Genomic DNA, 15945 nt, shown 5'->3' with positions numbered 1-15945 from the left:
GATGTTCTCAACACAACTAACCAGATCATTTTTACACATGTAACAACAACCCGATTTGTATGGAGAAGAAGCTATACCAGTGACAAGACAATTCACACACAACATGCGTCGTATCCTCAATGTATTGCAGCAACACCCGTTTTGGAAAACATCGTTATTACAAAACATTTAGAAGGGAAGGAAGAAGACGTGTTTAAGGTCTGGTCGGGACCTTCCTACCGTGAGCGCAGGCCAAGCCAACTGCAGTCTGGCTAACGGGGCACCGACGGTAAACACAGCATTCCTGCGCCACCCAACCGCTACAGTTCTCCATGTTGACGCAGTCCTCGCCGGCCGGGCTCCCGGTAGGTTCGACTAACATCCTCTGTCAAAGATGACGTCATAGTCAGAGTGTTTAAGGCATGTTATAGTCACAGAAAACGTTCAACAGTGTAGCATTAAGCTAACAGCCATTCGGCTGATAGCAACAAGCTAACGTATACCAGCCTGGTAAACACAGCGAGCTAACGCCGCAGCTAACAGCTGCGCAGCTAACAGCTGACTGGCTAAAACAGTAGTCCACAACTAGCACGCAAGCTTAAGCAGCTATCACCTGAACTGTATACAATGACATAACAAGCCACACTTCAGACAGGCCGCTGTCCCAATCCCTCCCCTAACAGGGAAAAGAAAAAGAAATGTCAGAACACAGTTGTCAACGGTGATCCAGACATACACAGGGCCCTTTGAGCATGGAACTTCCGATAAAGAAGATCTTATGCCCACATTTCCTCGTTAGGGTAAACTTTCATTTGTATATGAAAGATGGGGCCTGCACGGGACAGAGAAGCATCGCTCGTCCAGAGAATCCTGGGATCACCAGTTCCTGGTCGCGGCCCACTAGTTGACTATAATGGGCTTCAGACCAAGATCCTCCGCCCGCCGTTTTAAGCCGAGCAGAGGACCCTAGCCTGGGGTCGGCGTTTCGTAAATTGTTAGCTAACCCCCATAGCATCAACAACAACCAGAGCTTGCAAGCAAAACAGTACGTACCCAACCTGGAAACAACCGCTTCTCACAACAGACGGTGCGTCCTACAGTCCAGCTGTGTTGCTGGAGGGTCTTTACACCATCCAGCCGCAGCAAGGAGGATTGTAGTTGGGAAGCATGTCAGCGGCGTGAGCTCCTAATACGAAAAAAACTTTGAAGGTCGGAATGACCCAGACACTCCAGTAACGAAGACAATATCGCCGTATTTTCTCGAAAATAGTGAGAGAGAAAATAAAGATATGATGTCAACGTATCTCTTGTTTTCCAACTTTCTTCTACTAACAACCTCGTCAAGTGGGGATCTACCGAAGGCACTTCCTTGTGGAGAAAGTGAAGAAGGAGGCGAGTAGGTGACCACACACCTGCTTATGAAGGTAAGCGGAAGGGGGTGTGGTCAGACGGATGTTGGGATGTAAAGGTACATGGTGGAATTTTTTATTCAGTGCACGTGCACGAAGTGAAGTGCTAAGTACACCATAATCCTATATTTCCCTCCCACACTGCTATCTCTCTACTTCCTCCCTGCCACTCTTGACAAGACAATGTGTCTCATACCTATATCCACAATCTGCTCCTCCAGAACTGACTCTACCCATCCACGCCAGTTTGCTAGCAACCCAGCTAATCTCTCCTACCCTCCTACAGCCACTAATACACCTGTCACAGTACGGGGAGGCTTATGGAATTGTCAATCAGCAGTCAAGAAAGCTGACTTCATTACTGCCTACGCCCATAGTCTAAATCTGCAGCTCCTGGCTCTAACTGAGACCTGGATAACCCCCAATAACTCATCAACACCTGCAGCATTATCTACAAACTATAACTTCACTCACACACCTCGACCTTCCAGACGGGGTGGAGGCACTGCCCTCATGACATCTCCTTCATGGGCTACAAACGTAACACCACTCCCAGAACTGTCACTCTCCTCTCTCGAATATCATGCAGTATCTGTCTCTAATCCTTTCAATCTCACCATTGTTACACTCTACCGCCCTCCAGGTACACTCGATCACTTCACAGATGAGCTGGACATGCTTCTTAGCTCCTTACCGGAAGATGGTACCCCTCTCCTTCTACTGGGCGACTTCAACCTGCCTGACTCATCTCAGTCAGTCATAGTAGTCTCCCTCCTACAATCGTTTGACCTGACTCCCACTGCCATGCCTCCCACCCACAAAGCAGGCAACTCCTTGGATCTCATATTTTCCCGTAACTCCAGCATCATTAACACCACGGTAACTCCCCTACATGTATCTGACCATTCCTTCATATCCTTCTCACTAACTCTCATGCTTAACCGAAAGGTCTTCACCCCAACTCAAACAGTCTCACTCAGACGCAACCTGCCCTCCCTATCCCCCTCCACCCTCTCCTCTGACATACTATCCGCTCTACCTTTGAGTGACACCTTCTCTGCTCTCTCCACAGAGATGGCAACCTCCACCCTCCTTTCAGCCCTTGCAACCTCCTTCGACAAGCTCTGTCCCCTCGTTGAGAAACCTGCCCGCCGTTCCCCACCCAGTCCATGGCTGACAGATCCAGTGAGAGAACAAAGACAGGTCCTGAGAGCAGCTGAAAGGAAGTATAGAAAGTCACGCCTCACTGCTGACATCGACACATATCACAACCTCTTGTTAACATTCTCCAAAACCATCACTAATGCCAAAGCTTCTTTCTTCCACCATAGGATCGAGGCCTCTGCCAAGAATCTTCGCAAACTGCATGCTACCATGTCCTCCCTCCTCACTCCCCCCCCACCCCCCCCTCCCTCATCTTTCTCTGCCGAAGACTTTGCGATCTTCTTTGAGGAAAAAGTGGAGAACATCCGCAGCTCCTTCTCCCAACCCCCACCCATTCCAAATGCTGAATCGAGAACCTCATCCTTCACTCTGTCATCTTTCTCTCCCATTACAGAAGCAGAGACCCTGACACTGGTAACGTCAAACCGTCCGACTACTTGCCAGCTGGACCAGCTACCCTCCCCACTCCTCCAGACCATAGCACCAGACATCCTCCCATTCCTAACTGCAACCATCAACTCCTCACTCAACTCGGGGGTGGTCCCCACCTCCCTAAAACAAGCCAGAGTCACGCCGCTCATAAAAAAACCAACCCTGAACCCTACCGTCATAGGCAACTACCGTCCTGTCTCTCTTCTCTCCTTCCTTTCTAAAACACTTGAACGTGCTGTATCCAACCAACTTACTGCTTATCTCTTACAGAATGACCTCCTAGACCCTAATCAGTCAGGCTTCAGGACTGGTCACTCCACAGAGACAGCCCTCATTGCGGTCACAGAGGCACTTCACTTAGCAAAAGCGAAAGGCCTCTCCTCTGTCCTGATTCTCCTAGATCTATCTGCAGCCTTCGACACAGTCAACCACCAGATCCTCCTTGCGGCCCTCGCAGGAATGGGAGTGGCTGGCTCTGCGCTGACATGGCTGTCATCATACCTCAATGACCGCTCCTACCAAGTGTCATGGAGAGGGACCCTGTCGGCCACCCGCCCCCTGCGGACGGGTGTCCCCCAGGGCTCGGTTTTAGGACCCCTTCTCTTCTCCCTCTACACTAAATCACTGGGTAACATTATCACGTCTCATGGCTTCTCCTACCATTGTTATGCCGACGATACTCAACTCTTCCTCTCCTTCCCTCCCTCAGATATCCACGTCTCTGAGCGGATCTCGGCCTGTCTGTCCGACATCTCAGCCTGGATGACGTCCAACCACCTCAAACTGAACCTAAGTAAAACAGAATTGCTCCACCTGCCGGCCAAATCCTCCCCCCTAACCGACCTTTCAATCACAGTCGAGAATACAGCTGTGACTGCGTCCCCGACCGCCAAGAACCTTGGTGTTGTCCTCGACGACCAGTTGAACTTCTCTGCTCACATCGCAGCGACGACCAGAACCTGCCGATTCCTCCTGAGCAACGTCAGAAAGATACGCCCCTTCCTGACAAAAGAAGCCACCCAACTCCTCGTCCAATCAACAGTCATCTCCCGCCTCGACTACTGCAATGCACTGCTCGCTGGCCTCCCGGCCACTGCCACTAAGCCTCTTCAACTCATTCAGAACGCAGCGGCCCGCCTGATCTCAAACCTACCGAAGTCGGCCCATGTCACCCCACTTCTTAGGGACCTGCACTGGCTCCCCATTGCTGCACGAATCCGCTTCAAGGCCCTCGACCTAGCATACCGTGCGGCAAAGGGAACCGCTCCCGCCTACCTCCGGTCAATGGTCTCTAACTACACACCCTCAAGACCCCTACGCTCTGCATCTTCTGGCCGCCTCAGACCTACTCCTATCCAAGCTCCGGGAGGGTCATCAAAGAGAAGTCGCCTATTCTCAGTCCTTGCCCCACAATGGTGGAATGAACTACCCACCCCAGTTAGGACAGCCGAATCACGTCCAATCTTTCGCCGTCGACTAAAGACGCACTTCTTCAACCATTATCTGAATTTAAAAAAAAAAAAAAAAAACAATAAAAAAAAATCTAACCCTAACTAACCGTACTGTCATGCACTTGTCCTAATAAACTAACCTACACTGTAGCACTCAACACTTTGATGAACATTGTTGCTCAGCTGATAGAGTTGTGCCCTTCCTGATGGCTTGTCGTACAGAACTTGTAAGTCGCTTTGGATAAAAGCGTCAGCTAAATGACTAAATGTAAATGTAAATGTAATGTGAAGTACAGTGCAGAACAGGTGCTGAGCAATCCATTAACGTCATAGAACCCTTTACTATCACACAACCGGTTGTGTGATAGTAAAGGGTTAACCTTCTGTCGTGTGGCAGTGAAAGGGTTAACGGCCATCGCTGTTCACCACGGCCGTGGGTGGGTGCGTGACTCGCGGGCCGGAAGCGAAGTTCTTTTTCCGCTCCAGTTGGATTCAGAGGCGTGCGCCACACGCATTTTCACAGAAATACACTCAATATCTGCATTATTACCACACATATAGATGTTGTTCAACCAGCTAATGTGTCTGTATCTTTCCCAATACAAATAAACCATATTACTATACTTTTCCAGGAGTACATCACACTGATCATCATTCTAAAATTCATTCTAACATTCTAATTAATGAGATAATAACGGGTTATACATGCAAAATGGACACTAGAACTGGAAATGTTTTATTTTTATTTTCAGACTGACTTCAACTTCAACTTCAACTTCAAATTACTTTATTTTCTTTTCGGAACTTCATTTGTGCTTCAGTGGTTGAAAGACAAACATACAGTCACAATACATAGACACTCACCACTGTAAACATTTCTTTAAAACTACAGTAAAAAGACCACTATATAAAAAAACACCAACGACATTAAAACTACAGTACTTAAAGCATGATATATTAAAAATCCATGTGGAGCAGTTCTATATGTATATAAATAATAAATAATAGTAGGCATTTACAGCTGTTCCAATGTAAATCCGTGCGCTTCTGCTCTGAAGTGGACGGCCACACGAGCTGTTAATGTGACTGAAGTTGAGAGGGTAGTGGAATGTACAATAGTATGTATTTATTGTGTATTGTGTATTTATTGATTGAGTGGAAATGATTGTATTAGAAACATGATGGAGAAGAGATGGAATACAGTTATTTTTATGGAAATCAATATCTCTCTCTTCTCTGCGGCTCTGAAGCTAAGCCCACAGCAGGACTGACTCTTGAATGTTCTTCCAGAGCTCAGTGCAACCTGCCTCGTCCACAGCTGGTCTCAGGAGCGCTGATAGACGAGGCCAAACACCTGGGCAACCTGACCTTCTCTGTCTGGGAGAAGATGAAGGAGAGGGTCAAGTTCACTCCTGTCACTCTGGACCCAAACACTGCATCACCCTGGTTCTCTATATCTGATGATCTGACCAGTGTAAGATACACAGACACACAGCAGCAGCTCCCTGACAACCCAGAGAGGAACATGGGGTATGCCATTGTTCTGGGTTCTGAGAGCTTCAGCTCAGGAGAACACAGCTGGGAGGTGGAGGTGGGAGACCATCCTTACTGGGTTATAGGTGTAGTGTTACAAAGGATCAGATTAAACCGAATATATATATTTATTGATTGATATATATTGCATAATATTTGTATATCATTTGATATCCCTTGTATATTCCTTGTACATATACACGGAATATCCCTTTAGCCTAGTACAGACCATAATATTTCATTCTCCTATTGGACAGCGGTCCACAGGCGCCAAGGCCATGCCTCCAGAGTCAGGTTCAAAGCCACCGTCAAGACATGTCTGTACATGCCCGGCCTTGCCCAAGAATACGAGACAGAAATGAGGTTGGCACTAGATTGTTCGCCGTGCATATAAATATGGCGCAGGTGAATACAGAAGTGTTGTTACCCAATAAGTTGAAGCCTCACCCACGATACGACGTGCGGTGAAGTATGGCCTGTTTGGCCGCAAATAGAGCATTGAGACCGCGTGCGAATTAATAACTGAATTGTCAGAGTTTGGCGCTATACCGTCGAGTGCGACATATTTCTATTAAGTCAGTAATAGTCTATTTGTGTATAGTGTATCGTGCGGCTAAAGTTCTACAGTGACCAGCATCACCAACGCTTCCTCGTATCAGCTAGAGTGCTTATCCAGGCTGGGCTGCTTCATGGCGCTTTCACCCGAGGAGCCCTAGACGAGAACCGTGTGGACATGTACACTGGATTAATCTACCCGACGACTACATAGCCCTTTGCGGCTGGATTATATTTGCTTTTGGTCCTGTGATTAATGGAGCGGAGAATCGCCGACGCCTACACGTGTGTGGGATTTACCCTGTGAGGAGCCACGTCGAGTCTGCGCCTCAGAGAGCCTGAGGCAGGCTAGCTTTCTTCCCTGTGGATCTACAGGCTACGGAGAACAGCTGTATTCGTCTGTGGATCAAGATCTTATTGCACCGTCTCCCGTACTCGGAGTCTCCTTATCATCGTTGACCCAGGCTCTACTACCGACAGATCCTCTACCCCTGCTGGCTTACAACCGGGGGGACCCTTCCAGTATCTCCCGCTATATCTCACTAGTGTACCATAGATATAATTCCCTAAGATTCAGGTTGTATAATTACCTCCTGCGTAACCAGAGAATGGACATTCATTATTGATTTGCCTACGCACATTCCTTTGCCTTATAAGCGCATTCAAAGTAAAATAGAGAAGTATATTATGTACCTTTTGCTGCAATAAATACTTAATTATAACTTTGTGTGGAACCGATTCATTGTGGGAAGTGTTCATCATATATATATATATCATGTACTGTATGGCCAGTAATTAAAGTACATAAGATGTTAGTGGTTTAATGATACCATACTTATCAATACAGTCAGGGAATTGTACCCCTCAGTTACAATTGGTCCTTCGAGCCGGAGGGTAACTAGTGTAATATTAATATAGTGGTATTAATATTGACATGGCCAATGATGAACACTCCACAAAACGGTTCTCCTAAAGTAGATCGCCCGCAGCGTAGACGGCAGACACCTCAGTACTTAGAGGATTACGTTGCCAATATACTACCTAGCTTTCTACAGACGGTAAACGCGGAAAAAGTAGATAGTAAAATTATGTCCGACCCTATCGACCAGGTTACCCCGCCAATAGAGGCCCTAGTGGGTTCTAACGTAACTGACAAAGCTCACGGTAGGGACCAGGAGGGACCCGACATGACTTTACCCCCCGCCAAGACCGAAGAAGTAGTCCCCGGAGAGCTCCAGGATAAAGACAGCCCTCCAGGGATGGAACTCGACCCACGACAAGAAGAGGCGAGCACCCCGGAGATGGATCTCCAGGACTCGCCACAGGAGAACAGATCTCCAACGAGTACTGCCAGGAGCGGATCACCCCAACCAGCGTCTTCCCCCAGCGAGGCGGACAAGATGCTGGCACAGGCATTCCTCGCCAGCTTGGCAGCCTCAACAGAGCGCGATCGACTCCAAGCACAGACGCTTAGTGAGCGCGAACATTCTTCCATGGAAAGAGAACGCCTTCAAGCGCAGCAACGGAGCGACGAAGATCGTATACGTCTAGAGATTAGACGCCTTCAGACGGAAGAGAATATGGGAAGGGACCGGGCCGAAGCCCAGCGCGCCGCCGCCGAAGCCCAGCGCGCCGCTGCCGGTGCCCAAAGAGAAGCAGAGCGCGACCTCGCTCTCACCAAGCGCGAAGCCGAGCGCGACCGATTACAAGCGCAGATAATGGAGCAGCTGATCACCAGGGCAACACCCCCTCCCTCCGCACGGGGTTCCAGGGCCTCATCAAGACAAGGGTCAAGGGCACCCTCCCCTACCCGATCAAGCGACCCTGAGCCCGACCACCAGAGAGAGCCTATACCCCCCTCCGAACTCCTTCCCCGACCAGTCCAAGTGAGACCCAGCTACAAGGAAGAAACGGTCTATACCGCGGAGAGGCTAAATAGACGACTACAGGATCTAGAGGACCTGCCAGAGGAAGAAGAAGAGGGAGAGGAGGAGAGTCAAGCCCGACAGCAGCACAGTACTCCACAGGACCAGGAGGTCCAGTACAGCCCAGGCTCTACCCCCGCGGCTCTGCGCTACAGACCCCCGACTCAATTCACGGGTGAGCTTGACGCACGACCAGCCCAGAGGAACAGCACCTGGATACGCGGGCCATGGTACCCAGCAGGTACCAGCCCACCAAGAGGCGTAAGAGGAGACTCGCCTAGGAGGCCTCTCTTCCAACGCTCACCGATGTGCCAGCCATCCATGGCATCATACATTGGCACACCGACGTTTCCGGACTTCGCCCACGAGAACAGAGCACAGTACACGGAGCTACGAATGTGCTTAGAGACAATGATGTCCGATGTAGCTGATGAACCGTACAAGTATGCTATCCTACTGAAGCACCTCAGGGTGCCCCGAGCGCACAATATAGCGCTGGCCTATGCCACCTCTACTACCCCATACACAGCGGCTCTAGCAGCACTCGACCAAAGATATGGACGCATATGGGACTACGTAATACAAGAGATAAGGCATATTGACCGCCTACCCCCAGCCACAGACAATCGCTCACTAGATGACCTGTCTATCAAGGTACAATCCCTGGTAGGGATGCTGGGAGCGCAAAGAGAAAAGGGTATGCACGAACTGTACGCGAACTCTAATGTCGAGAGGATTTTAGAGAAGCTTCCGCCCGCCCGACAAGAGCGCTTCAGGCGGCAAAGAGACCACCGTGATCCTAACGGTCCCGAGCCATCCCTCCTAGACCTAGCCGACTTCCTGGCGAGAGAAGTCAACAGCCTACGGTTGGATACGTTCATGCGGAGCACACCAAGCTCCAGAGAGGGACCTAGGAGAGCAAACGATGGCCGCAGATTGGTGACCGTCATGCACCAATCAGAATCAGTACCGAGCAGCAAGAACCACAGTACCCCCTCGATGAAAGAGAAGTGGAAGATGGTGTGCCCGTACTGCGAAAAGGAACACTGGTTGTCACAATGTGACACGTTCAAGAAGATGACCGCCGACGAGGTGAGTCAATGGATAAAGTCCAATCGACGCTGTTACCGATGTGCGCGCAGTCACATGGCAGCCGATTGCCGCTTAAAGAAGAGGTGTAGTCGGTGTGACGGAGCCCACCTAGATGTCCTACACGACAGTAACAGAAGAAAGCCTGCACCCTCAAGCAGCACAAAGGCAAGTGTTATGTACATTGACCCCGCCAGCAGCGGGGGCGCCCGGGTGCTCTTAAAGGTGGTCCGCGTAACACTGAGTTACCAAGATAAGGTCATGGACACTTACGCCGTCCTTGACGACGGGTCAGAGAAGACCCTTCTCCTCGCGTCCGCTGCGGCCCAGCTGGGGCTGCGGGGGAGCGAAAACCAGATGACGATTCGGACAATAAGAAGAGATCTAAAGACGATAAAGGGCGAGAATGTCTCCTTCACTATCGCAGCAAGCGGGCAGCCAGAGAGACGGTATAGGATTACTAACGCTTTCACCAGCCAAGAAATAGGCCTGTCGCAGTACACCTACCCCATCGCCAAGCTGATGGATAAATATGTGCACCTGCGTCAACTACCTATACCGCTCATAGACGGTGCCACCCCGACCCTGCTGATAGGCTCCGACCATGCAGACCTCATCGTCCCGATGAACCGGGTCCACACAGGGCCCAGAGGCTGTCCTGCAGCAGTCGAGACCCGCCTAGGATGGACATTACAAGGCCCCCTCGCTAAGTCTCTTAACCGAACAGCAGCCACTAGCTGCCTCCACTCCAGAGTGACAGAAGAAGACACCACCCTCCTACAGCATGTCGAGAGGCTATGGACACTAGAGACAATGCCCTTTAAGAACGAAAAGAAAGACATTCGTTCCAAGGAAGACATTTACGCTATAGCCCTCCTCGAGCAGGGGACAAAGAGAGTCAAAGTCAACGGAGTGATGAGATACGCAACTCCACTCCTGAGGCGAGAGGGTATGCCTACCTTCCACGCCCCAAAAGAAGCAACGGAGCGGTATCTATTGAACACAGAGCGGCGCCTAGCCAGAGACCCCGCTCAAGAGACTGTGTACCGCGCTGAGATTAACAAGCTAATCACAGCGGGACACATAAAGAAAATTGACATTAAAGAGGCCGATCAGACGACCGAATCATGGTACGTGCCGCACCACAAAGTCCACCACAACGGCAAGGATCGGATTGTGTTCAACTGCAGCTACCAGATCGGATCACAAAATCTGAATAAAGAGCTCTTGCCCGGCCCAACACTCGGCCCCTCTCTACTAGGCGTGTTACTACGTTTCCGCCAAGACAAGGTGGCCATCAGCGGCGACATCAAAGGGATGTTCCTGCAGGTGAGACTAGTGGAGGAGGACAAGCCCCTGCTGCGGTTCCTATGGAGAGAGAGGATCGGGGATGAGCAACCAGCCATCTATCAATGGGAAGTCCTCCCTTTCGGAACCACATGCAGCCCATGCTGTGCTACGTTTGCACTGCAAAAGCATGTCGCAGAGGACCCAGCAGCTGATGAAGAGGTCCGACAAAGTGTAGGAAATAGTTTCTACGTGGACAACTGTCTGCAAAGCGTCTCGACGCCAGAAGAAGCCGAGGCCCTTCTACTCAAGCTCCGCGCCTCCCTGATCAAAGGCGGCTTTGATCTCAGGCAGTGGGCCAGCAGCGACCCGCAAGTATTGCGCAGCCTCTCCCCCGAGGACAAGGCAGCAAGCAGCGAGACCTGGATGGCGACCATCCCAGGAGAAGCTCAAGAAATGACATTAGGACTAGTCTGGCGCTTCAAAACAGACTCGCTCCATTATAAACACACACCCCTGACCAAGGAGCAGGGAAGGTCGACTGCACTACCGACCACCAGACGGAGTGTATACAAAACACTCGCCAGACAATATGACCCGTTGGGATGTATTCTACCTTACACCACCAGGGCAAAGATGATTGTAAGAGCGTTATGGGACAAGGACCAGGGCTGGGACGACCCCATACCCGAGCACCTTGCGTCCACATGGAGAGAGTGGGAGACGGAACTCAGCTCACTCCCAGGTGTCAACATACGCCGCAGCTACTTCCCACCCACAGTGAGGCCGGAGACGTGCCAGATGGACCTGCACGTCTTCAGCGACGCCTCCGAAGTAGCCTACGGTTCGGTGGCCTACTTGCGTGCCCGAGAGGAGGGAGGAGAAATACATACTGCTTTCATCCTGGCTCGCTCAAGAATAGCCCCACGAAAGCAACAATCTATCCCGCGTCTAGAGCTCTGCGCAGCCCTAGCAGGAGCGCAACTCGCCACGTTAATCCAACGTGAACTCACCATTCCGGTGCAAAGAACAATCTTGTGGTCAGACTCCACGACAGTACTCACATGGATCCGGTCTGATTCGTGCAGATACAAGGTCTTCGTGGGAGTCAGAGTCACAGAGATTCAAGATTTAACAGAAGTAGCAAGCTGGAGGTATGTGGACACAAAACACAACCCAGCTGACGTCATCACCCGGGGAATGTCCCTGGATGACCTCACCCGTCACAACCTATACAGTGACGGGCCAGAGTTCCTCAAGCTCCCGGAAGAAGAGTGGCCTACACCCACCCCACGGGAAGCAAGTAAAGAGGAGGCCGAAAACAAGAAATCTATGTTCTGTGGATTGAACACACTCGTCTCCACAGACCCCGACATAGACGATTGCCTCACCATAGAGAGTGCGCAGCTAAAGACATTCCTGTGGCACCACCCAGAGGTTCAGCTCACTACTGACATTACAGCAGCTGACTACGAAGAAGCAGAACTTCATCTACTACAACGAGCCCAGAGAGACTCGTTTCCCGATGAGCTAGACTGTCTACAGGGAGCAAAGCCCGTCCCATCAGACAGCAGACTGCTCCACCTAGCCCCCGAGAGCGACGCCCATGGTCTCATCAGAGTGGGTGGTCGTCTGCGGAGAGCTCCAGACTTACCGGATGACGTCAAGTACCCGATAGTCTTAAACAGCCGACACAAGGTCACAGAGCTGATCATAAAGAAATACGACGAGGATGTGCATCACGCCGGGGCAGAGAGAGTCTTTGCGGAGATCAGACGTCGTTATTGGATACTGCAAGGGAGAGAAGCAGTGCGGCGCTTCCAGCGAACCTGTCTAGACTGTCGTAAGTGGCGAGCGCAGCCCAGTATACCCCGGATGGCTGACCTACCTCCCTGTCGCCTCCGACTCGGCGACAAGCCTTTTCACTCCACCGGTATGGACTGTTTCGGCCCGCTGTATATAAAGAAAGGAAGAGGAACCGAGAAGCGGTGGGGTATTGTATTCAAATGCATGACCACCCGAGCGATGCATATAGAACTCCTTCCAACCATGAGCACAGACTCATTCCTTATGGCCTTCCGAAGATTCACATTGCGGAAAGGCAAACCGTCTATATTATTGTCTGATCACGGGACAAACTTCAAAGGCGGAGAAAGAGAGCTGAGAGAGAGCTTCCAAGCTATGGGCCCAGAACTTAAGACCCACCTCGCTCCATCCCAGATTGACTTCCAGTTTAATCCCCCGAATGCACCTCACTTCGGTGGAACTTGGGAACGAGAAGTACGTTCAATAAAGACAGCCCTGTACGCCGTGCTTGGGGCCCAGACCGTGGCGGAAGAAGTCTTAATGACAGTCCTCACGGAGATCGAGGGAGTATTGAACTCAAAGCCCCTCGGTTACGTCTCAAGTGATGTAGCAGATGTCGACCCAGTCACCCCCAACACACTCTTGATGGGGCGGCTGGACCCCGCGCTACCACAGACAATGTACAGGCCTGAAGAAGCGAACGGCCGAAGAATGTGGAGGTACAGTCAAGTATTGGCTGACAAGTTTTGGAACAGCTTCCTACTCCACTATCTACCGTCTCTACAGACCCGCCAGAAATGGGTGAAAGAGAGAGACAATTTGACAGAAGGAACAGTCGTCATAATTATCGACCAGTCACTACCCCGAGCTATGTGGCCGGCTGGCCGCGTAAGCAAAGTGATCACCGGTGCCGACGGAAAGGTCCGAGCAGCCGAAGTGCTCGTCCAAGGGCGGATCTACACCCGACCCGTGGCGAGGCTAATAGAACTGCCAAGGCTCCCCGATACTATCGATGACGACCATGACCCCATGACTTTGTGAACTGCCCAACTCCTCACAACAGACATTGAGTAGTGGACAGTGCGGTTAATCTGTCTCTGCTTAGCTAATTAGGTGGGACTAATTAGGAGGCGGCTGTTACAAAGGATCAGATTAAACCGAATATATATATATATTTATTGATTGATATATATTGCATAATATTTGTATATCGTTTGATATCCCTTGTATATTCCTTGTACATATACACGGAATATCCCTTTAGCCTAGTACAGACCATAATATTTCATTCTCCTATTGGACAGCGGTCCACAGGGGCGCCAAGGCCATGCCTCCAGAGTCAGGTTCAAAGCCACCGTCAAGACATGTCTGTACATGCCCGGCCTTGCCCAAGAATACGAGACAGAAATGAGGTTGGCACTAGATTGTTCGCCGTGCATATAAATATGGCGCAGGTGAATACAGAAGTGTTGTTACCCAATAAATTGAAGCCTCACCCACGATACGACGTGCGGTGAAGTATGGCCTGTTTGGCCCCAAATAGAGCATTGAGACCGCGTGCGAATTAATAACTGAATTGTCAGAGTTTGGCGCTATACCGTCGAGTGCGACATATTTCTATTAAGTCAGTAATAGTCTATTTGTGTATAGTGTATCGTGCGGCTAAAGTTCTACAGTGACCAGCATCACCAACGCTTCCTCGTATCAGCTAGAGTGCTTATCCAGGCTGGGCTGCTTCATGGCGCTTTCACCCGAGGAGCCCTAGACGAGAACCGTGTGGACATGTACACTGGATTAATCTACCCGACGACTACATAGCCCTTTGCGGCTGGATTATATTTGCTTTTGGTCCTGTGATTAATGGAGCGGAGAATCGCCGACGCCTACACGTGTGTGGGATTTACCCTGTGAGGAGCCACGTCGAGTCTGCGCCTCAGAGAGCCTGAGGCAGGCTAGCTTTCTTCCCTGTGGATCTACAGGCTACGGAGAACAGCTGTATTCGTCTGTGGATCAAGATCTTATTGCACCGTCTCCCGTACTCGGAGTCTCCTTATCATCGTTGACCCAGGCTCTACTACCGACAGATCCTCTACCCCTGCTGGCTTACAACCGGGGGGACCCTTCCGGTATCTCCCGCTATATCTCACTAGTGTACCATAGATATAATTCCCTAAGATTCAGGTTGTATAATTACCTCATGCGTAACCAGAGAATGGACATTCATTATTGATTTGCCTACGCACATTCCTTTGCCTTATAAGCGCATTCAAAGTAAAATAGAGAAGTATATTATGTACCTTTTGCTGCAATAAATACTTAATTATAACTTTGTGTGGAACCGATTCATTGTGGGAAGTGTTCATCATATATATATATCATGTACTGTATGGCCAGTAATTAAAGTACATAAGACGGTAGTGGTTTAATGATACCATACTTATCAATACAGTCAGGGAATTGTACCCCTCAGTTACATGTAGCTAAAGAGTCATTTGACAACCAGAGTAAGGGGCTACAGGATTCACCACAACATGGTATCTGGGCTCTACATTATCAGAGTGGTAAGTACACTAATGGTCTGGGTGAGACCCTCACAGTGAAGAGGAGCCCCCAGAGGGTCAGAGTACAGCTGGACTATGACGGGGGGAAGCTGTCCTTCTACGACCCTGAAGACATGACTCACATCTACACTCATCAACACACCTTCACTGAGAAACTCTACCCATACTTCAGTATAGGATGGGCTGGAGATGCCAAACACCCTGATATAAACATCTGCCCATCAGAGGCAAGATCTGGAGCGGCACAAGACCGAAGAGGATGGAGGAGCTTCGTCGATGTGTGTCTATATATGTGTGTGTGTGTGTGTGTGTGTGTGTGTGTGTGTGTGTGTGTGTGTGTGTGTGTGTGTGTGTGTGTGTGTGTGTGTGTATATGTGTGCGTGTGTCTATATATGTGTGTGTGTGTGTGTGTGTGTGTGTGTGTGTGTGTGTGTGTGTGTGTGTGTGTGTGTGTGTGTGTGTGTGTGTGTGTGTGTGTGTGTGTGTGTGTGTGTGTGTGTGTGTGTATGTGTGTGCGTGTGTCTAAATGTGTGTGTAATATAGTCATGACAGTGACGTGTGTTTGTGTGTCTATGTTTGTGTGTTTCTATGTGTGTGTGTATGTGTGTGTGTGTGTGTGTGTGTGTGTGTGTGTGTGTGTGTGTGTGTGTGTGTGTGTGTGTGTGTGTGTGTCTGTGTGTGATAGAGTCATGACAGTGAGGTGTGTTTGTGTGTCTTTGTGTGTGTGCTTCTATGTGTGACTGTGCTTCTATGT

At 50.1% G+C, this 15945-nt stretch overlaps 1 protein-coding gene across 1 annotated transcript in view; it reads left to right on the top strand.

Moving 5' to 3' along the window:
• The window catches only part of LOC311247718 (E3 ubiquitin-protein ligase TRIM35-like), a gene marked incomplete at both ends in the record, with an annotated part of 28826 nt that extends 13408 nt beyond the window's left edge, over window positions 1–15418 (top strand). The window contains 2 exons of the mRNA XM_084338724.1: window positions 5726–6026; window positions 15188–15418. Of these exons, the coding sequence (XP_084194850.1) occupies window positions 5726–6026; window positions 15188–15418 (532 nt within the window). The remainder of the gene's footprint in view (window positions 1–5725; window positions 6027–15187) is intronic.
• Window positions 15419–15945: the final 527 nt, after the last annotated feature.

The sequence above is a fragment of the Notolepis coatsorum genome, assembly GCF_963971535.1.
Source record: "Notolepis coatsorum genome assembly, contig: SCAFFOLD_1164, whole genome shotgun sequence".
NCBI lineage: Eukaryota > Metazoa > Chordata > Actinopteri > Aulopiformes > Paralepididae > Notolepis > Notolepis coatsorum.
This window is presented reverse-complemented; position numbering and strand designations above follow the sequence as displayed.